The sequence below is a fragment of the Temnothorax longispinosus genome, unplaced genomic scaffold, assembly GCF_030848805.1.
Source record: "Temnothorax longispinosus isolate EJ_2023e unplaced genomic scaffold, Tlon_JGU_v1 HiC_scaffold_42, whole genome shotgun sequence".
In the NCBI taxonomy this organism is placed as follows: domain Eukaryota; kingdom Metazoa; phylum Arthropoda; class Insecta; order Hymenoptera; family Formicidae; genus Temnothorax; species Temnothorax longispinosus.
This window is the reverse complement of record NW_027270253.1, coordinates 32,210-54,443: the sequence shown is the minus strand read 5'-3', so window position 1 is coordinate 54,443 and position 22,234 is coordinate 32,210. Positions and strand designations below refer to the sequence as shown.

The following is a 22,234-nucleotide window of genomic DNA, read 5'->3' as shown; positions in this document are numbered from 1 at the left end:
TTGCTCTCCGCGAAACTGCATTTAATTTCCACGGTATTTTTAAGCATTTCTGAACGTGTCTTTTATCATCATTAACGTGTCAATAATACGGCTAACGCGAGCGTGTATAGAATTATAATGTATGCATTTGTGTGATTTTATAAATATACTTCTGTGTTTTTTTGTTCAAATAGTTTCAAATTCAAATAGTTATTGAATCACAAAAGCAAAATCTAAGATTCGTTAAACAAAAACTTCAACGATTTCATTTCTTTATTTCCTTCTTTTACAGTTTAGAAAATTCATCTTTTGATTTATCCCCATTTGCCTTTTAAACTTGCAATTATTGTAGAAAGGTACGTGGTCCAACCAAGGTTAACGTGTCTCTGTCGTTGTTAATTACGTAGGTAATAGTTACAATACAAGATACTGTCCTGTTTTTAATTTTTGGTTGTCCGACAATTACACTTATTCGCGATGTCTTATCTAACCTTTGTTTCTTCTTTATGTGGTACCTCAGATACAGAGAAGTCGGTTCCTATATATTACACCGAAGGATCTCCGCGAGAGATTATTCTGCGGGAAATGGTAAGGACGCGTGTTCGAAATTAATCATTATTATTCCGTAGTACGAGTAGTCTTCGTACTCCCGGGACGCTTCTATATGAAGATAGGTGCTACGAATGGTCCTTGAGATTAATAGGCTGATTCGCAAAGATATGACGTAATTTGAGATGCCTGAGGGTCATGAGGAATAAAAAAGTTTATTTGCATATATTTTTTTACGATTCTGGACATATATATGTTATTTTATATAGAAAGAAGAACATGTGTTCTGTGCTCGTTATCGCGGATAGTTTACGCAAGATGCTTTGAAATAAACTGTATACGAATGGCCGCGAGACAACGACGGCGTATTTCGCTAAGGAGATAATATTTTATTCGTTACGAGGTTCTCGTAGCTAACGCGAGCTCAGATATCCGTTCGCGACAAACAGTCAATAAAAAGCGTGATTAAACCGAAAAGCAATTACGTTTTATGGGCGTACGTCTGCTACCGATGGCGAGAGTTAGGAGAAGAATGAGGAGATGGAGGACGACAGGCACAAAGACGATGGAAGAGAGAAGGCGGTCAAGTAAGAGTGAAGTGAACTCTAGTAACTAATTACTTTAAAGCAATTATCTTCTGTTGGCGCCGCGCCAAACGGTCTCTGTAGCGGTTACTATGGCGCGGCATGACTTCGTTCAAGCATCTTTAGGGATTTACGTGATCGCAATCGCGTTCTAACACAGTTTTTATCAAATTCATTATAGAATTGAGACGAAATCTGTCGAGGAAAAAATCTCTTTGTTTTTGTTGGATTGATATCTCACTTAAATCGATGAGAGTTTGCCTTCGCAATACCTATAGATAATCATAATAATTTAATTTTTGATTACTTCTCTCTTTAAATTTTCAGATAATTATTAAGGCTTGAGAGCTTCAAACCTCGCAGACTCGAGAGCAAAGAGTTCAAATTAAGATCGAGTTGAGAATTTTGCATAAATTTATAATTGGCACTGTATTTCAATTATCAATACCGATTTCCTCTCTCGTTCTTCGTCTTGAATTGATTCTTTCGCTAATAATGCAACATCGATGTGAAAGTAAGGGTCTTTGATCGACACACCATTTTCTTTTGCCGACAGCTTGTCTTATAACAAGCCAAATTAGCATTTCATCAACGTGAGCTGCAACGAAACTTCATATCGCTATCCAATTAATTAGCCAGGTTGACGGCGACGGGCAACAATTTGGCGTATTAGTGTCGACGATGGTAAGCCAGGTTAACGGCCCGGGCGTTTTGACGTCCACCATTGTTGTCCGGTGTACCCTATGTTGTTAGTAGCCGTAGGGCATCAGGGGCTGTATTGTGGTTGGGACGGTGGCGGTGGACGTTTCGTTCGTCGTTCTCGGCGGGGTATACCAATCGATATCTCTCGCGTATTCTCCGCATAATGGATAATTTATCGCGCATTCGGCGGCGATTCCGCGGCCGGGAATCGTTTAGGTTTAGACGGCCCGGGCAACGCGCGCAACACGGTCGGAATACAAATGACGGCGCGATTGCCATGTAAAATGCATATGGGAGACGTGGTTTTCGGCCGAAACGTTATTGCCGCGGTGGTTAAATGAGATCGTTAATAAACGATACGTTTTATTGTGATTTACGGCGTTTGCTCTCGTTGCTTTCTCCGTCCGAGGGCTAACGACGCCCGCGTATATTATTTCATTTGTGTGCATGTAACGGCATACTCGTATGAATAAATTACACCTATCAGAGAAATAAATCCCACCGGACGTACGGCAACGAGACAGACACCTGTCGTGACGAGCCCCCGCTCGTTCCTCTTTCGCGGGATCCGTTTCCCGCTGAGTGAACTTATATATTTCACCGTGTGCGCGGCTCGACGGGGTGCACGTCCCGAATTTCATCTCGCAGAGCCGACGTAAAACGTTTCGGACGTCCGCGAAATCTCGTGTGTTGCCTTTTTAATATTAGCCCCGCAGGACCGCGCTGATGCTCCTCGGCGTCGTGAGCCACGACTATTTTATTTTTGGTTATTAATAATATGGTGAAGTTCATTTTAAGCCTCTTGCGCCGTGAGAATTTAGCAACACACAATGCTTAATACATCAGTATACTAATGTGTAAATTGTTTAATAGCTTCACAACAATTCCATACAATTTTACGGAAATGTCTCATGCATGTATAATATGTCACGTATATAAATTGAATGTAATGCTTTAGTCGATACGTTACTGAGTTTGAAAATTACAATATACCTAATCTAACTATTAATGTCGTGTTGACTTTTTAATTAAATTGCCAGTTATCGTCAAAGAATTTTTATACTGTCATTTATCCACTGGCGAAGAAAATTTTCCTCATTGTCTAACTATTAATGTTTTTTTTTTTAACTATTGAGAAATTATAATGAATTTTACTCAATGGTGAAACTCAGCAAGATGAGTACGAAAATTTGAGTTATAAAATAACTCGTAAATATTGTAGTTTGTATATATATAATGCTTGTTTCAGAGATGCGGATCATTTTTCATACTGTTCACCCTTTTCTCTCTATGAAGCCTTTCCTCCCTATTTTTCACATTTGTTGCATAAAGATACCTTGGCGAGGATATAGCCGAGTGTGTCGGGCTACATATTCAAACATTTATGGTCGAGATATTACGAGAGTTGACGGTCTCGCGGGAACTACCATGCGGTCGGACTTCACCCTCGCCGCATCACCCGCAGACTCGAGATAACATTTTCTCTACCGTCGTCCCTTCCCTCGGTTCGCTCTAAGGGGTCTGTCGCCGACGAGGACATTGTATGCCCGTTGTCCCTCGATGCACAGTAATAGCTGTTCTCCGTTCCCGCGAGAGAACGGATCTTTAATTTCCGCGATATTAGGGAAGAACACTTCGTTTCCCTGGAGTGTCGTAGCCGCTATGTCGAAAGTGCGCCCCTACGCTAATCTACCGTGAAATGATTTATGCCACGAACGTTCGCCAAATGGTTCGTCAAAGGTCAGTCTCGTAAATGGTTCGGCTAATAAATCACTGATATTTGCATTTGTTTCGATATTTAAGAGTTATTCATCGAACTTTCGTCACACTTTATCACACACATACAAAGCGAGTTTACATTCAAATCCTACGTTGACGGTTACATTACATGCAATTGGATTGATCTTTATTTTCTGAGAGGATAAGGGCAACTCGGAGAAAATCAGTCTTCCAGTTCCGATCGATAAACAGTGGTCTTAAAAATATCAGAGACCACAGATAAAAATACAACATGAAATTCTGAGGTACTTCCACTTCACATAGCACGAGTCTGCTGGTTTTGACATTTTCTTCTTTCTCTCTCTCTCTTTCTTCCTTTCTCGCTTTCTTTTTTTTCAGGCTTTCCGCCTCGTCGATAGCTTTCGAGCCGCTTGGCTCGACATCTATGCACGACATCGTCTCCACTCGTATAACATAGGCGACAATTTACTTTACCATCTCGTCGCGCCGGAGGCGAGGAGTTTCCTTCCGATTCGCCGGGTTTGAGTCCCACGGAAGGTTGACATTTCTCGCCTCGGCTCATTCCCGGCATTCTGTATCGAGTGCATCGACGCCGCCGATGCCATGCATTTCGCAGGATTTTCCATGCTCCTCCAGTTTTCAATTTACCTTGCGTTCCCCGTCGACGGCGGCAGAAATATCTCAGGAATGCGCCCGACGACGCGCCTTTGAAAATCGAAAAGCGAGTACCACTTCTCGTCGTTTCTATTAGTTCAGTCATCGGCAGTGTAAACAGACTATCTTTTGCTTCTTCTTTTTGACTGTACTTCGACCGATCGGTCTTTCTCTCTCTTTCTCTCTCTCTCTCTCTACTTCTCTTTCTTCAAAGACGAAGCTAGGAGACGAGCAAGAAGGAAAAAGATTCGTGTAGCTCGTGACAATGTCAATGTTTGCGTCGTTGCAACGAGCAACGTTGTAGTTAAAGTACTCTCGGTGTAGTTAAAGCTGAGAGTCTGCTAGTTGCAAAGGAAGCACAGATATACGTTGAAGATCTGCTCAGATATATTACTTCAATAAACTTTTATTACCACCCTTGATCCGAAATGAAACTATTTATCCTTCAGGTAATCTTTGATACTTTCTTTTATAATACTTATAATCATATAGAATTATTCTATCTTAATTTTATTGGCTGCTTTATCACGATGGAATTAGCGTGAGCCGGATTACACACAAACGAAAGAGTGACGCAAAAATAATTTTAGTTGACAGAATTTTTTTTCTATAGGATATCGAATAAACCAAAAAATGTTCCATGAAAAACCTGGTGCTGTATTTGAAAAATTTAGAGCAACATTGGAGTAACATACATAATTTGTAAGATCCACTTTAGATATATAATTTTATATAAATGGAGCACTTATAAGCTTGAACTTAATCTTTAAATATAGTTGTATCTAAAGTGGATCTTGCAAATCATGGCTTTAACCATTCTTCCTTTTTGAACCTTTATTTATAAACTGACAATAAATTTAATGAACTTATCATATTCGGTAGGTGGCAAATTGCAGCGGTTACATTAATTCGCGAAAATCCCTCTTCTGCGATTTATTTGAGGCGCGGCCATTTGTTCCCGGTAACAGGTCCGGAGAACCTAATAAAGGCTGAGAAGATAACCGGCCGCTGTCGCGAGGCGATTCTTACACGTGGAAGTGGTTTATGGTGGCACGAAGGGGTAAAGCAATCCGATTTGGGCGCGCCATTACGAACGCATGGCGGGGTCGCGGACCGCCGCCGTTGGTTACATTTATAAATGCGATTCCCCGTAATATATCGCCCATGTAACCCGCCTCACGCTAATTCCATCGGAATAAAACGGCCAGTAAAATCGAGGATAGAATTATAAGCATCTCTCTCTCCTCTCTCCTCTCTCCTCTCCTCTTCTTGCCGCGCGACCGGTAGCGCAACCTTTATTTTCCACATCAGCTTGAATCCATTTTAATTTTTCTACTTTTCATCCATTTCTCCTTTTGATTCTCCAGTTTTTGCCCGTCCTAATGACGGTCTGGCGAGCGTACTTGCGAGGGATTTTCGCAGATTCTCTCGAGATATTCCGGAAAACTTGACCGTCGACTTATCTATTTCACGGCGAATTACCGATGGTATGCACATAATGAGTTTCCCATGCAAATGAGATCCCGTGTAGTGAATTAGCGTTTATTACGGAGTATACAGAAGAAGTGTAATTATCGGGATCGGGGAAAGGAAATTATCGGTCTCTCGGAGAGATGCGCGCGCGGGCGCGCGCTCCGAAACCCGAGCGAGATATTCATGTACGCGCGTTATCGACGACGAATCCATAACTCGCGGATAGGAGGCCCGGGATGTGCTCTCGCGAAATCGTATACGCGAGCAGAATGGGCGGTTTAGATCGTATCGCGCGCGATTTACCGCGGCACTTTGGATTCCTCTTTCGCCCGGCACGGCGCGCGCTCGTTGACGCGCGTTGCTCTCGCGACTTCGGCCACGTGGTAACGTTCGTCGAGTCAATAAAATCGCCGTCTCCCTTATGGGGAAACGTCTTAACCCTCGGTGTAACGCGAGAATTATGCGGGGCAGTTGCACGCCGCGCCGCGCCGAGATCTCCGAGCGCGCGTCCGCGCCTGCACCTGCGTGCGTTTCTCTTTCTCTCTCTCTCGGCTGGTCGGACCGTGGATAATTGAAATGATAACGATTACGATGTAACAGATGTAACGATTATGCGAGCAGCAGATACACGCCGACCGTTTGCGGCCGGTAAGACCGGGTATTTACCTGATTTATGGGAACATATATACGCCCGATGGGCATACGATGCACATAGGGATTCGACTTAATTTATCAGGATTGACTTTCGTGGCTTATGGTAGATATCGATTTCTGATCTCTCGAAGAGGGTTTCTTCGCCCACATCTCTGCCACTCTTATTATTATTATCATTATTATTATTATCGTTATCGTTATCGCCATTAAGAAATGACCTTTTTCTTTGGCGCGTTTCTTATCCCACCGTATTTTCGATATGCACAAATTAAGTTTATTATAATTACCAAAAGTTACCAGGGTATTATTGTAATTGCCAATTAAGTATTCGTTATCTTTTAATGTGTTTAATTTATTCATGTTAACTGATATTTTCATATATTCTTCATAAAGCATTCTCGTTTAGAATGTATAATGAATTCGATTCTATTTCTTCTCTTTCTCAAATACCGTACTCAACTTGTACATATATTCCAATTTGCTTGTATATACGCGATGTTATATATATCAGAACCGTGAACGTCGTTATCTATCGAGCGAACTTTTCTCGATCGACGATATATTATTCAGAAGCAACTTTGAGGAAACGTTGCATGTAGCTTCTACCCGAATCTGATATTCAACTATTTTCTCGTGCTCGTTTTATTTATTCAGTATTTGATCAGAAATAGGGGCTTCTTTATCGTAACCCATAGAAGATTGTCTTACTTTCTCGCGAGGATTCTTTGAAACCGATTCGCGTTATGCGCAATAATCTGACATTGCATCATTTTAATGCAGTCTCGCATTGTATAGCCCCATAAAATTTTCATTAGAATTCAGATAGATCTGAATAAAAATATAACGATATAGTCTAAGAGTATCTTGAGAAAGAGCAGCGTTAAATTGCTCGATCGAAACCGTCGTGAGAGTTCGTCGGCGGTTCTGGGATGATCCGGACGACCGGACGAGCCGGACAATTTGAGAAGGAAATGAAAGTGTAATCGGCGACTCCGCCTTTCTTTTCCATTTACTAGAAAAAAGCGTTATTCCGCGTTCGAGCGCGTCGCGAGCACGCGCGCACGTTCGCAGCTCGCCGGACGCCGGACGAACCTGGCGAACTTGTCTCCCGACGGTTAACCAGGTACGTTTCCGCGAGTGTTGCGCATTTACAATGTTGTTACGGGGCGCGGGCCCGCTCGAGCGTGTGAAGGCCCGTGTCGGTGTGCGCTTAATATGCGCGCGGGCGTTAGGGGCCGCGCGACGCGTGATTCAACGAGGGTTCTCACGAGCAGGGGCCGGCCGGGCTCTGTCGGCCGAGGTGCGAGGCGCGAGGAACGAGCGGGCCCAATGGAGAAAAGAGGGGAAAAAAAGTGACGAGAACCGTGAGCGTGGCTGGTGGAAGAGAATGAAAGATGGAAAGGAAGGGGGAGGGGGAGGGGGGACGGCGAGTGGTGCTATACGTTTGCGGGAATGCGCAACGGTACACGCCACATCGTTTAGGAATTCACGAATACTTTAAACGGGAGTAAATTCCTCGACTTTTTATGTCGCTGTCGCACGCACGGCGCGCCGTAAATGAAGCAGACCGAGCTGCGAGCGAGAGGAAAGCGTTTGAATTCGAAAAGAACGCATACGAGCACGGGCGGATGTTCCCCCGTTCATTTCGCGATGATGCAACGAGACGAGTGTATAGTGCTCGTAAATTACGGTCTTAAATAAAATGGAAAATCTTGAACGCCGTTTCCATCGTGATAAATTTCCGCGCGACGATTTTGCATTCGTCGACTCGTTTTCGTTTCGATATCTATATATTTCTGGAACGTCAGGCCCCCCTCCGGCTTATATGCATATATGTGTATATATATATATATATATATATTCGAAATGAATTCTTGGAAGGATATACACCTGTATCATATTGAGAACGTTTATCCTATAATAACTTAATTTGGGCCCGAATTCGCACCCACGTCACGAGCTTTGCCAAAAAAGGGCGAATAGGTGATCCGCCGGCTATATATTAACCCCTTTGCGGAACGGGAACCGCGAGCTATCATGTCAGCAGGACGAGAATAGAGATCGAAATCTCGTCGGACACGTGTATGACATTTGCACACCGGCGTGGTGTGGCTTGACATGGCTTTGCTTGGCGAACGTCGCGTGTGCACGATTCTCCCTAGTTTTGCATTCCGTCCACGTACCCCCGCAAGCAATTAGGTTCGTCTTCGGATTCCTCGCATGCTTTTCGCCGACTCGTGCGACGTGCCATCGCACGGACATTAGTGCGAAACCATATCCTAGAGACTCTCGAAATTGAATAATTCTCGATGTACCGTTGTCGAGGATCGAGGATGTATATTCGCGCCGACTATTGCAGGATCGTTTTAAGTGGCCTCTTAGCTTTTGAAAGATTTAAAGAAATGTTCGGTATTTCGGGCAAGAAAAGAGAGAAAGAGAACGAGAAGGTGTGTGAGTCATTTACCTTGCCTGAAAATTATTTATTGGAAGCAACATTTTGTCTTTATGAATTTTATTCTAGAATTTACATAGGAATCTGTTAATTTAGTAGAAACAAAATTGAGAAGACTTAATTTAAGATCCAGAATTAAATTAAAGGATAAATGATTCGATGGACTAGTGTCTTCAGAATGTTTTTATCTCTTTTCATATTTTAGATTGTGTATTATTGCGTTCTCAGTGCTTATTTAGTCAGCAAATTGCTTTTAAATAGTGATTACATAAAGAGTGTCGAAAAATAGAAAGTGAGAGAAGGATTTACGGCTCTAATGTATTCAATAGCTACTTTTGCATATATTATTCCAGTCGAAAATTGTAGACAGCGGTAAACTCCTTAAATCGTCACATAAGGATATGTTAATGAGCTGAGATAACAGATGTACTGAATACTTTGCTGAATTTTAATGAAGCCGCTCGCAAATGTCTTAAAATATATAATCTTAAATATCTTAAGCTACCGCCTTATTATCGAAGGCAATTTTCATGGGTTTTTTTTGAATAAATGAGCTCGCGGTCAATGATATGTATCGATCATCGTCGAAACAATTTTAGATAGAGGCCTCATTATAGTCCGTAGCTTCTGTTACGACAATGGTTACTTGGCATTCACGTTATACTGCCGAGTCGATATTGTTCGGTGCGCGCCACTGCCTCTCTCGCGAAGCACCATCCGCATACGTGGGATTCAATTGGAAGATAATGCGTCTTCCGTTGCATCTTGCGCTGCACGCACACGCGCCTCTCTCTCTCTCTTTCTCTCTCTTTTTGTTTCTCTCTCGGTGGAAGATGCATGTAATGCGCATGAAGATGCGGCACGTTTCTCCCCGACGAGGAGGAGAATCACGAAGATGGATGCAGATTGAGACGATTACTCAACTATAAAATTTGCTTGGCTATTGATTTTAAAAAGATTTGCTTTTTATTACGTACAATAACAGAAAATTGAGATGAAATCCGCGATTGAAAGTGAAATTTAAATATCGTCGCTATACCAATGTCGCCCCTTTTAATTATAATTTAAATATGATTAATTATTTTAGGTATATGTTTTTGTAATATTATTATTTTAGTTTGTGTTTTGTCGGCAAAGTGGTACTTAATATATTTTTCTTTCCGTGTATTAGACTATCTTAAAATAGAATATCTTATTTGAGTCTTATATTAAAATTTTAGACTCTTTATATATCTTTATATCACTAAATATATGCGTATATACATTTCGTATGTTTAGGCAATCTTACAAAAGTCCTCGGTGTCGGTAGAAATTGAGGTGAGACCGAGACAGCTGGTGCCAGATACTAACTGCTTCATCGACTACCTGCAGCAACTGCAGACCATCGCAAGAGCCACTTCCGGCGCGCAGCCAATCTACACTCTCATGGTGCCACTCGTCGGTAAGTGAAAACAAAAGTTTAACATATTATTAACGCGGATGAAGGATTGGCGAGACGTTGCCGTTTGACACGTGCGCCGTTTGACCCCCGACCTCGTCCATCATTTTTTTGACCGAAGATCGTCGATTATCTCGAGGAAGATGGATGTGCTATAGAAACATGATTCGAATTAATACTCTTTTTTCTCTTTTTAAAAGAGCGTAAAATAATCACCAATAAATAACGAGAAAGAATTTCCATTCATGCATATATCGGATGAACAAAAATAGAAGAGAATTTCAATTCGTCCAATATCGTAAATTTAACTCTATATCGCTGCACTGTTCTGTTTGTCTCGTAAAAATCGTTTATCTCTCGAAGATTGAAAACATTGCGAAATGATTATTCATTGGATGTAAAATCTATGGAAATTTTAATAGAATTCTTACTTCTATATATAAATTCTCAAGTATCTATATTTAAATATCAGATATTTTTAAATATCAGAAATATATCGTGCGCAATTAAATCGGTTGTTTTAATACTTTGTTGGTTAATTAGCTATTGGCCCATCGAACGTATCTATGAAATATCGTTTAGATACGAACGTATCTAAAACCTATATAATGACCGAACGCACCTTCTCGCCGAGGGTTGTGTCTAGATAATGTCATCGAAGAGAAATGACGCGACCAGTCGGAGGTCGCACCTCGGGTCAAAGCAATCGCCGGTGCGCAAACACACTCGATTCGCCTTGTCTCTGCGAACGTTAAGCGAAGCCGCGAAACAACCGACGATCGTTGATTCGTCGATCCCTAGCGGAGAATAGTTCATTAGGTCATCGTCATTACGCGTCACTTGTCGCAGAACTTTTCCCTGCCCCCCTCGTCCTCGTGAGAATGGATTGTCCCGTATACCCCCGGCCATCGCGAGACGCTTTGTCCGTTCGCAGGAGCCGTTTGCCGGATCGAACTCCGACCGATACGGCCATTAACGGCGCTTGCGTCAGCTCCCGGTTCTCTACCGACGGCCGAGGATGATGACACCGAGGAATGCGAGCCCGCCGTCGATTCCTCCGCTCCAATTAGCGTTGAGCAATTCCTTCTCTCGAGCGTCGTCGATCGGTCGGTCGGAGCGCGCATTGTCGGAGTGCGTTTCCTTTAACGGTCCTCCACATCGAGATACGACTCGTACGAAATCACGCGGTCCCGAGTCATCGTCGCGCTCGAAGCAGTTAAATCCGTAGCACTCCGCGGCATACCGATTTACAGCCATACGTTACGTTCCGCTATGGAGATATAACAGTACTCGCGCTTGCAACATATACAATAAATACGACTTATGTATATAAATTTCGATTTTCTTTTACAAGCTAGACTTCAGGAGCAAAACTTACATTTTCTGGATGGAATTATCTCATTTTAGAATGTTAATCCGTGATTTGTTTAATTATTGGAATATTTAATGTTGAGAGATAATTTATTATAACTGATAATGGCCTTCAACCAAATTTTTGTCGAGGAAGAAGACGGGATCTATCTTCATAAAGAATGTATAATAACATGAAACTTCAATACAGGTTGTTCATGATACTCAATTTAAATAATCTTATGATATACTCGACTAACATAATAAATTACGTCATTAGAATCTGTTACTTATTATTCGGCGAACATTATTTGATTGGGATAGCGGTAACTGTACTATCGTACATCATAAAGAATAACAAACAGTTATAGGAGAGATATAATTCTAAATTAATTAGCAGAAATATTCCGTTAAGTTCAGCTTCGACTAATTCGATTAAAATTCAGCTCAAAATTCAGTTTAGATATTATATTTCTTAAAATATAATTATATTTAATTATACCTCTTAAAGATAATGATCCCTCTTATAAATATTTCTCTCTCTTACAAGAATTAGATTTAATTGGAATTGTTGAACAGAAGGCTATCACTGCAGCAATGGAATCATCAAATCACACGTCACACTCCGATCGCGCGTGTTTTTACAACACGACAATGCGTATAATACAGGACGCTCGTTTCTGTCAATCGGTCGACGATGATGACAACAATGATGACGCATAGGACGACGGAACGACGCGACCGGTTCTTTCTTTTTTAATAGTCGCAGTTTATAGACACTCGCTACTCAGCGAAACGCAATCAGCGATAAATTTACAATCTTCCACGGTGCGGCTGACATTTTCACGGTGCTTCATAGTAAATGCGTCTGGAGTTACGGCTACGACGACAAGACGGACATTCGGAGCATTTATTGCCTCGAGCGCGTATATCTTAACTACTCGAGTCTCTAATTCAAGTTGTGATGTATTTACTTTGTGATTACTTATCTTAAAGCGCATATTTGTATTGCATTCGATTTTCAGATGTATGTATACCTATGGACAAACCTTTTCTAGCGAAGTTGCAATATAATTTAGTTTACTAAATTAAACAAGACGTCATGTTAGAGCAGTAATGTGAAAAATGACCTTTTAATATCGAATTGACGAAGATCTTCTTAAGATCGTGAAAGTTGTACGCGACACACAGTTGCTTTAGCGTTCAATAGAAGACAAAGCTGATGTCAAGGTTCAAGGACGCTGAAAATCGAAAGGCTCATCAATCATCATCTCTATTGCCAATTAACGCTGATCTAATCGTTGATTCAGCAAAATCGACTCACGGTGCCAATCTGGACACGGTATTTGGTATTTTGCGGAAGCTTACGTCACTGTCCGCATCCTATTTTGTCACGGATTCTCCGTCGATCCTCCAGCTTTGAATGCCAAAACGTTTGTTAGGCGAGGTCGCGGCCGTTGCGATAGGGCAAGGACAAACGTTTCGCCTCGAGGATTTCGATGAGCATTATCGCGATCATCGATTAGTCACGGCTCATTACATTTGTTAGGCTTTTTCGACTACGTCACTTTACTCACGAAAAATCTCGTTTGGAAATAAAAAATTATAAGGAAGTGGAGCAGCCGGGTAAAACGCTAACAAAATCTAAACGAACTTGAACCTAGGAAATTGAGATGCGAATATCTAAGAAATAGATCGCTGAAATAAAGCATTTAAGTAATGTTACAAAAATGGATTGCCAAGTTCAAAAAACTGAGATTGGTGTTTAAAATTGTATCCGCCGTTAGAGCAGTTATTTTAATTTATTTTAGTCGAACGTCTAATCGCGCATAATTTAAAGATTGATTACTGCATATGTCGATATTTCAGCAACGGAATATTTATCGCGCGGTGATAAATGATGTCTGCAAGCCCGTGATAAATAATGCCGTTTCCCCTATTCTCTCACTCCGCGCAGATATTATTCTTTCTATTTCCGTCCCCCTGTCTCGCAAACTTCATCCACTACCGACTGCCCTTGCCAGTTCATTCGGGGGTCGGGTCTGGAAGGAGGATAAGGCTGGCAGCCAGTTAATTTATCGAGTCGGGGAAAGTTTGGTGAATCTCCTATTTGCATTTTCCGTAGATTGCTTTTCTGTGCGCGCTCGCGCGGCAATCTGTGGCGAATAAAGTCGATAAAGCTTCTCTCACAGCATTCATGATAATCTCTCTCTCCCCGTCCTCCTCACTGAAATAATTCAATGAATCTGTTTGTACGGAGAAAATAAAAAAAATTGGAAGATGACAAGCTCTGTGAAATAAAACGAAATCGAACTCTGAATTTATCATATTATCTCTTCAATAGAGATTATAAAAAACTTTTTGATTCTGTCTCGTTTCAAAGACTCTGTTGTAAATTCTATCACTATAATTTTAATTGACCAAGTATCTAAAGACAACAAATTGGTAAAATATCAAAATATTACTAAGTTGAGAAATTCTTTTTGTTCGCGAACGTCAAATTAATAATAACAACAAAAGTTTAAAGAAGAAAGTTTAATCAAATCGCGTCATCACTCTCTAGTAAAAAAAAAAAAAATGTTTTCTGCTCAATCTTGTTACTCGTTCGCTCCGTGCGTTTCTCCCTTTCCTTTTTGTCGTTCGTGCGGGTCGTGGGGTCGAAAAACGAAAGTGCGCCTTCATGCAAAATCGGCCGGCGTGCTGCCCTTTGACCTCGCCGGCCAGTCGGCCGACCACGGGCCCGTCTGGCTCTCCGATGGCGAGCAACGGTGAGCGTTCACAGTTAGGTTCTCACGGCTCATACATGAATGCATGTATGCGGCTTGAAACGCTCGCGATGGGGCTCGATGGCAGCGGCGTACCGCGGGCTGCCTTCTGGCTACGATCGGTACGTGGGCGATATCGGTATGGCGGTCGCCGATCGTCGGGGCGAGTGGCTTTTGAACGCAGCTATGATGGTCCTTTGCTTTAACAGCACACGTCGCCATCCCGTTTTCCTCAATCTCGGCCATGAAGGCGAGATCGATCCTGCCGAGTGAATATGTTCGCGTAGACGTAGACCAACATAAAGTGGTAGTCACAGACACGATTTTTCTTTTCGTTGGATTTTGTTCGAGAGAGAGATCTTAATCCGAGTTATTTGTATTTGTGTAACTGTGTAAAGAATTTCGGAGAAGATACAAATAATATTTCAATGAATCAGTCTGCGTTTAGATCATCGATAAATTGTACGAATGAAATTGAGAGGATTTATTATACCTACTTATTTATTTCTATATCTTTTATATTTTATAAAATTTTACCATTTTTAACATAAATGTAAATTTTATATTCTTATGTATAATAATGAAGCATTATGACTAATTGAGCAGTGTGTAGAACCAGTGTTATATGAATTACAATCACGTATTTTATAATTGTAAATCAATTTTTTTACGCGTAATTCTTTTTCTTCTCTTCTACAAGGATTAAATTTTCAAGATCCATGCATTTTTCATCATAACTCATTCAACAGCGATTGATTTTGATTCTTTTGTAGTCTCGCGAGATATGCGCGTGACTTTCGATACAGCCCTTTCGCACGTGCTTAACGAGCGGAAATATTTTTTGTTGTTGCAGTACTAAGTGAACTCGAAGGTCTAGCTCGAGGCGCCGATGCGAGAGATTGTCCTCCAGCGTCGAAAGCGGCTCTAAATCCTGAGCATTTGGCGCGAGTTGCCGAGAATGCCAAGGCGGCACTGGCCTTCGCGAGAAGCCGAAATCCGGCGATCCGGTGCTTAACCACGAGGGGCACCGTTCTCACATCCAGCACTTTTACGGTCGAGGAAAATTGCGACAAGGTAAGTAAGAGGCTGGACAAACCTCTCGACAATTCGATACGCTTACATTCTTAAGTAACTGTATTCGGTCTGCTGAGGTATTTAAAAGGCAAATTTGCATCGATCGTTGACCGCGGCTAGATGTAGGACTTCCATTGAATAGTCCTTTACTTCTTTCACCCTTTTTTTCTCTAACAATCTCGGAAAATTCTTTAAAGCTATTGCGAGCTATTTGGAGAGGAAATTAATGCGCACAATTTTTCTCTTCTTCGTCTTGCATTTTTTTTTAGCCCAAGAAAAATTGATTATTTATATTTTATTATTACTCTTGAATCTAGTATCTCGTCGTCGTTAATTCAAACTGTCACATCGGTATGTTTTACATTTTATTAAGCAAATGATGCGATTTCGAGTATCAATGGCGATTACAAAATCCGTTCTGACAATCGATTTGAATATGTAAATTATTACGGGGGTCGTTATTTTCATTGCGACTTTATATCTAAACGCCTGCGGCGGGCAACGACAAGCGACACGATAAAGCGAATCGATTGTGACATTCAGTCGATAGGATTCCAACAGTACACGCAGAAAGTAACCACGGTACAGTACAAACCAGTCGCACCGAAGACCAATGGTAGCGAAGAAAGGTAGGCACTCCGGACACGGTGTTCATTGAAGCGCGAATGTTATAATAACGAGCCGGAGAACACCCACGTGGTGTACGTTCAAAGTATTTTCTACAGCATTTGCGGCTTGTGCCTGATTATTTTTGGTACTAACATAATTTTCGATCTCCGATCGAATCGGAGACTCAATTTCGATCACAATTTCTGCCCTGAATTCGGAAGTTCGGTTCTCTTTTTAGCTATTTGTCGCTACTAAAACGTAATTATTTACTCGAGTTTATCGGTATATTCGGAATTTCAAACGTCTTGTTCTAGGATGGACTGACACGGAACGACGATAGAATATTAACTACGTGCCTCAGTCTCTGCAGAATTAACAAGGATCAAGCAAGCGCAGGTAGGTACCTACCATAAAGTTCATGTCAGATCGCGTTAAAATATTTGTTGCATAGTTTCAATCATTATTCTTGTCTTCACATAATTAATTGGATCATATATTCGATGTTAAATTTTTTATAGAAGAAAGTGTTTTTTTTCGTCTGTACTGAAGTCTAAATTTATCTCTAGAAGAATACTCTCTCCTAGATTTATTAAAGGATATCTAAGAGGAAACTTCTTTTTTCTTCTAACTTTGCCGAAGAATATCTAGAGGCGGTATTTCGTTAGTTTAAATTTATCAAAGACTTTCGGGACAAGAATATAAATGAGTTAGTAGCAGGAGGTCCTTAAGCTCAATAAAAAAAAATGGGGAAATCCCGGCTTTTGCCTTAACAGAGGAGGGACAGCCGAGGCGTTTGAGACGGGAGGTGGTTCTGCTGACGGAGGACCGGAACCTCAGGGTGAAGGCTCTGGCCAGGGACGTGCCCGTGAGAGAAGTTCCCGATTTCATGCAATGGGCTGGACTCGGCTGAGGCGATATGACGTGATTGCGACGAAATTCCGATTCTCACTTGACGAGAAATCTCCCGTGTTCCTGCCGCGCGAGCCCGACCAAACGTCAAACAAGACCAAACGCAACGGGAAAGAAGTAGACAAAGAAAAAGAAGGTTCGTCAGTTGCCGACGGATCTTCGTCGCGGATCTTCTTCGCGGCCGATCGACCGTCGACTGGTGCGCAAACGACACGTTATTATCGCGCGTAAGTCTGTCGCAGGTTGGGTATTCAGATTGTGTCTCTCCCGACGGTATTCTTTTTTTTTTCTAAATTCTTTTTAATCCTATTACGGAGAAACCGCGAAGTGCGGTAAGCAGGAGCAAGTTCTACGGAAGAAAAAGCAAAGCGCGCGCGGTCGCGTAAAATTGCGAATGAAGTACGGTACGAATGATGGGGAAAGAAACAGGCTCGGAAGCCTGTCGCTCGCCGTTTCGCTTGTCGGAAACGCGAGCTATTCGAAGGCTCCTCGTGAATGAGCGTGACACTACCTACCTACCTTGGTACCCCTAACTGTTCCGTGTATCTCGAACGTGCAGAGATAAAAATTCCGAAGAGAGAGCCTTTTCACACGGGGAACGTGTAACGGGCGGTCCGAAAGACACGTTGAATCCAGGACGTTCACAGAGAGCCATGGCGTACAGTACACCAGATGTAAAATCGAGGGACAACCGACGGAGACGTGAATGTTTCGAAGAAAAAGCGAAGAAAACGATGAAAATAGAGCTTTACTGTCTTGAAGTGCTATCACTGTTTGTAGATTGATTTTATCAATAATAGCCGTCTATTGCGGCTTGGATAACCATTTTATATAATTTTGTTTGCCGTCATTTACTTTTGTTCGTGTGAGACGTTATTAAAAAAAATTTTATATCGTATATACGGCGTGTGTGGGTTTGAGATGATGTGACGATGATGCGTTCGCGTCATCGTTTCGCTAGCAATCACGAAACGTGTCTTTTTTATCGTTCCGCCGTAAGTCCACCGTGACATTTTCCACGAGGCGATTCTCCCCTCGTTTTCTTACCGTTGAAGTCATTAACATTATTACCTTTAAGTTGTCAAGTGAATTATTAACGGCGATTCGTCTCCAATGAATGACTGTGCTTCGTCGGGGATATCGACAAGATCGAAAACGACGAGCGATGTGACGTGATCGTTGATCGCGCATTCGCTCGTCGCCGATTGATGATTTTATCCTCGAGGAATATTAGGAACGATCGAAAATCGCTTACTTTCGAAAATCAATCTCAATTTTTTTTGTGTAAAAATAATCAAATACGCCAGTATACACTGCAAATTCAAGTGTGTTATTTTAGCTAAAGCTCTTCTTGCTGTTTTAAAACACATTTAACATGTATTAACTTTTAATTTAATACGATTAAACCTGTTAAATGACGTAATTTAACATATAAAAAACATGTAAAAAAAGCTTCAGTCTAAAGTGTGACTCTTAGGCGTTTATGCGTGTAAGAACAAGACTTAGATTTGCGGTGTAAAAATTATATTTGGTTTTTATTACACATATCAATAGTTTCAAGCAAGGTTGAGTGTTTACATTATAATTTCAAACAAAATTGCTGGTGTTTGTTGTCGAGAATATATTTTGCGGATTAATCCTTGATTTTTGAAATTCCTTTTTCGATCGTTCTTAAGCAAACGTACGTCATAGCCGAGATGCGTATCTCTCCTTATTGCTTACGAGTACTCGCTTGTATAGCATATACACATATATATTGACATCTACATAGTTCACCGGCTTAAGACTAGAAATTAACGTAAGGAAACGAAGCGGATTTTATTCCATGAGGTGCACGATTGTACAACCATGGTGTTCTTTATAATATCAAAGATTAGCTTTTACCGATTAGCGAAGAATAAATGTATCCTGCAAGTGTTGGCACGATCGCTGTTATAAACATTCCGTGTCGGAATCACGTTGACACGAGATTTTTCATCGACTTCGATCTAGCGATGTCACTTTGCCTGGCTTCGCCGTTAGGGAAGGGCAATTGAGACCACGATTGCGAGTGCGAAGTAAGATTCGCAAAATAGTTCGCGCGACGTGGAATCGAAGAGGGATATTGCTTCATTCTCATGACAAATTGTCGAAAGCGCGAACGCAACTTGCGCGCCAATGTTGGTGTTTTCTTCGCGTTTTTTAATATTGCTCTGTTTTACCAGATACGTATACGAGTTTATCTTTCGGGAGAAGGTTTACCTTTCGGAAGCACACAGTGGTCGAGGGATGCGCGTGACCAGCAAGGAACTGCGGGACCGATGATCGAGTAGCGAACACGATGTCCTATTTTTCGACAGAGATAAGATAGTTACTTAATGCTCCTTAGTGTATTAAATAGTGTGTGTGCGCGCGCGTGTGTATGTGTGTATGCATGTGTGTGGGAGAGAGGGGGGGATAAATAGAGAAAGAGAAAGAGAGAATGACAATTAGATTAGCGAAGGAGGACAGTCAGCGGAAAGGGAAAAAACGCTCGACGTACTAAAGACCGTACGCTATAATAAATCTCGATGCTGTCCGAAGTCTCGTCGGAATTCCTGCGAATTAAATCGAATCGGTAAGTAGAAGAAGTGCCCACCCACTGCACCGCCCGGGCAGAATCCTTTTGTTACACCGTGATGTTCCGCTTGACAAACCACGCCGTTCGGGCAGAAGAAAGTCTCGGTCGTGTAAGGTTGTCTGTTCAGCGGTATTTTAAGGGCGCGTAAGAAGCCCGTAAGAATATTAAAATATCTCTACCGGTCTGTCGTGGGAAAATATCTTCTTTCTATTGAAAACAAATATATGTCTGTACAAGGATTATATTGCTATACTTACGGATTTAAGTATATTTCTACGAGAAAGATACGATCGCACGAATTCCCGAGTAGGATCCCGTAAATTTGCTTTTTGCGAAACGCGGTGAGGTCTTATTAAGTATACGTACTTCTTAATGTCGCTGTAAGTGGACGGTGAAGTAGCATTCGTCAACGATAATTCACAAGATCCAAGATCGGCACGTTGAGAGGACGGAGGAAGAGAAAATAGAGGAAAAGAGAGAGAGAGAAACGCGGAGTTTCGCTCCTGTGAACTTGTTCATATCTCTCGTCCTTCCAGCGTGTCCGTTTACTTTAACGTTTTTTTCTTTTTCCTCCCCCTGTCACCTTCTTCCCCCCCCCTCGTCGCCGTTTTTAGCTCAATTTTTTATTCGAACCTCCACTGCGAGAGAAAGTGCGGCGTATTGATGGAGTTTGACGAAGCCCACTCGAAGCACCGACGATGTACACTGTCATTGTGTTTCACTAATTTCTAAGTATAGCCTTTCATAGCCTTTTTAATGTACGCGTCCGGTCGCCATAAGCGGCCGATAATTAATTCGATGGCAGACGTTCGAGATGTAAGAGTGCGATGGATGGGCGAGCGAAATCGATTGCGCGAATGCGCCTTGCAATCGCGAATACAATAATAAAAATTATCGAGAAACACTTGTTTTCTTAAACCGACAGACATATACGGGAGACATATTTTTAACGATTAAAATGACGAATCATGAAAAATCACAGTTAGAGGACAATATCTTAAAGTGTCCCAAGTTCTATAAAGTTTATTAAACAAAAACTTTGATTTAAAAGTGGTCTGTTATTCAGAGACTGAATTATTTTATTACATTTAAAGAAAAGAAATAGTAGTATTGATTAATCATTGAAAAATAACAAAAGAGCGAATAAAATATTGATTGATAAAATTCGAACAATTATTTTGCCGAAAACGCAGTTCGCGTACGATTGGTTTTAGAGAAAAGTGTTTAGCGAGAATTTTTACAACACTTAGGGCCAGTTGTTCCAACCTGTTGGTAAGCTAACTAATAGTTAAATCATATGTCTATCTTTGTCCAATGTAAAGGATAAACAAAGACATATATATGATTTAACTATTAGGTAGTTTACCAAGAGGTTGGAACAACCGGCCCTTAGCTTAGTACGGGATAACAATCAGGGTACCTATAGTTTGCAATTGTACTCCGGGCATATCACACACATAGTATATTTACAATATCATCGCAATAGTTCTCCTCTGCAATAGTCATAGTGGTGCAATAGACACTCTACTCACGAATAAGCCACCTCGATAAGACTATCCGTCCCCGAGCATCATAATCCATTTTCATTGTTTCGATGTAATATATCTTCACTTCACTCACTCCGGTCTTTCAACTTCGAAATTGCATATATGTCGATCCTACGAGTAATCGCCGGCTGTTCCAATCGGCTTACGCGCGATCGAATTCATGTTAGCCCGTGCTTAATAGAAAGAGAGAGAGAGAGAGAGAGAGAGAGAGAGAGAGAGAGAGAGAGAGAAGTTGCCTGAAAAATCTAGGTAGACGTTTGACGTAAGATAGACGTCGTGATTTTTAGAATCGATTTATCTCGGACGTGGACAAGCGAGAAATGCCGCGGTACGTTCTCTCAAAAAACGTCCTCCGCTTCCGAGATAACTCTCACACCGTAAGTGTACCTATATCCACATTGTATATATAGGTATATATAATTATATATAATTAAATATACATTTATATATAATTATACATATATAAATACACCCACCCGATTTTATGCTAGATTCTCGCAATATCTCTGATAAATCTATGTACGTATATTATTATGTGACGAAACGAAAAGAACGCGATTCATTTGTATTTCTCTGAGGAGAAGATATGACGACGACGACGATGATGGTGATGACAAAACTATAAGGATGATGCTATTACGAAAGCAGAAGTTTTAGGCTAATCGTTTATTATATATTATGAGAAATGTCGCTACACTAATAGTGTTACCACTTTGAATATTCAATAAAAAGTTGAGACTAGCGTTACTACATTATGTACCTTATTATAATTATTACAATTATATGATATTTAGTATATAATGCTCTCTACTGTTTATTAGAACGAAATTCTCATAATTTATGTTAAACTTGCTTTACATATTCTGTATTGCATTTTTAGCAAATTAGTCGTTAATTACCAGACTCGATTATCACCAAATATCTCTTCCTTACTTTGTCCTTTCTTTAATTTTCACAGATTTAAATTTAATGAACGTTCCAATGTCTCCGATATATTTAATTATAGGTAGACACATGCTCGTTATTAGTACTACATCAGCTAATGTATTAATAATAGGCGATTTATTCAACTCGACAGGATGCAACGTATAATTTTTGCAAGGCCATTACGACTGCGAAGAGTGTGAAGTCGGGGTCCGGCGCGTCAGGTTTTTCT

The 22,234-nt window shown here is 41.2% G+C and overlaps 1 protein-coding gene across 2 annotated transcripts in view; it reads left to right on the top strand.

Annotated features, from left to right (window-relative positions):
• Positions 1–21,828, top strand: part of LOC139824530 (telomerase-binding protein EST1A) — an 86,260-nt gene extending 64,432 nt beyond the window's left edge. For both annotated transcript variants that reach the window (XM_071797065.1, XM_071797064.1), the window contains exons 24-27: positions 10,066–10,228; positions 15,194–15,414; positions 16,338–16,419; positions 16,797–21,828. In XM_071797065.1, coding sequence (XP_071653166.1) covers positions 10,066–10,228; positions 15,194–15,414; positions 16,338–16,419; positions 16,797–16,933 — 603 coding nt within the window. In that variant the 3' untranslated portion in view covers positions 16,934–21,828. The remainder of the gene's footprint in view (positions 1–10,065; positions 10,229–15,193; positions 15,415–16,337; positions 16,420–16,796) is intronic.
• The last annotated feature ends 406 nt before the right edge of the window (positions 21,829–22,234 follow it).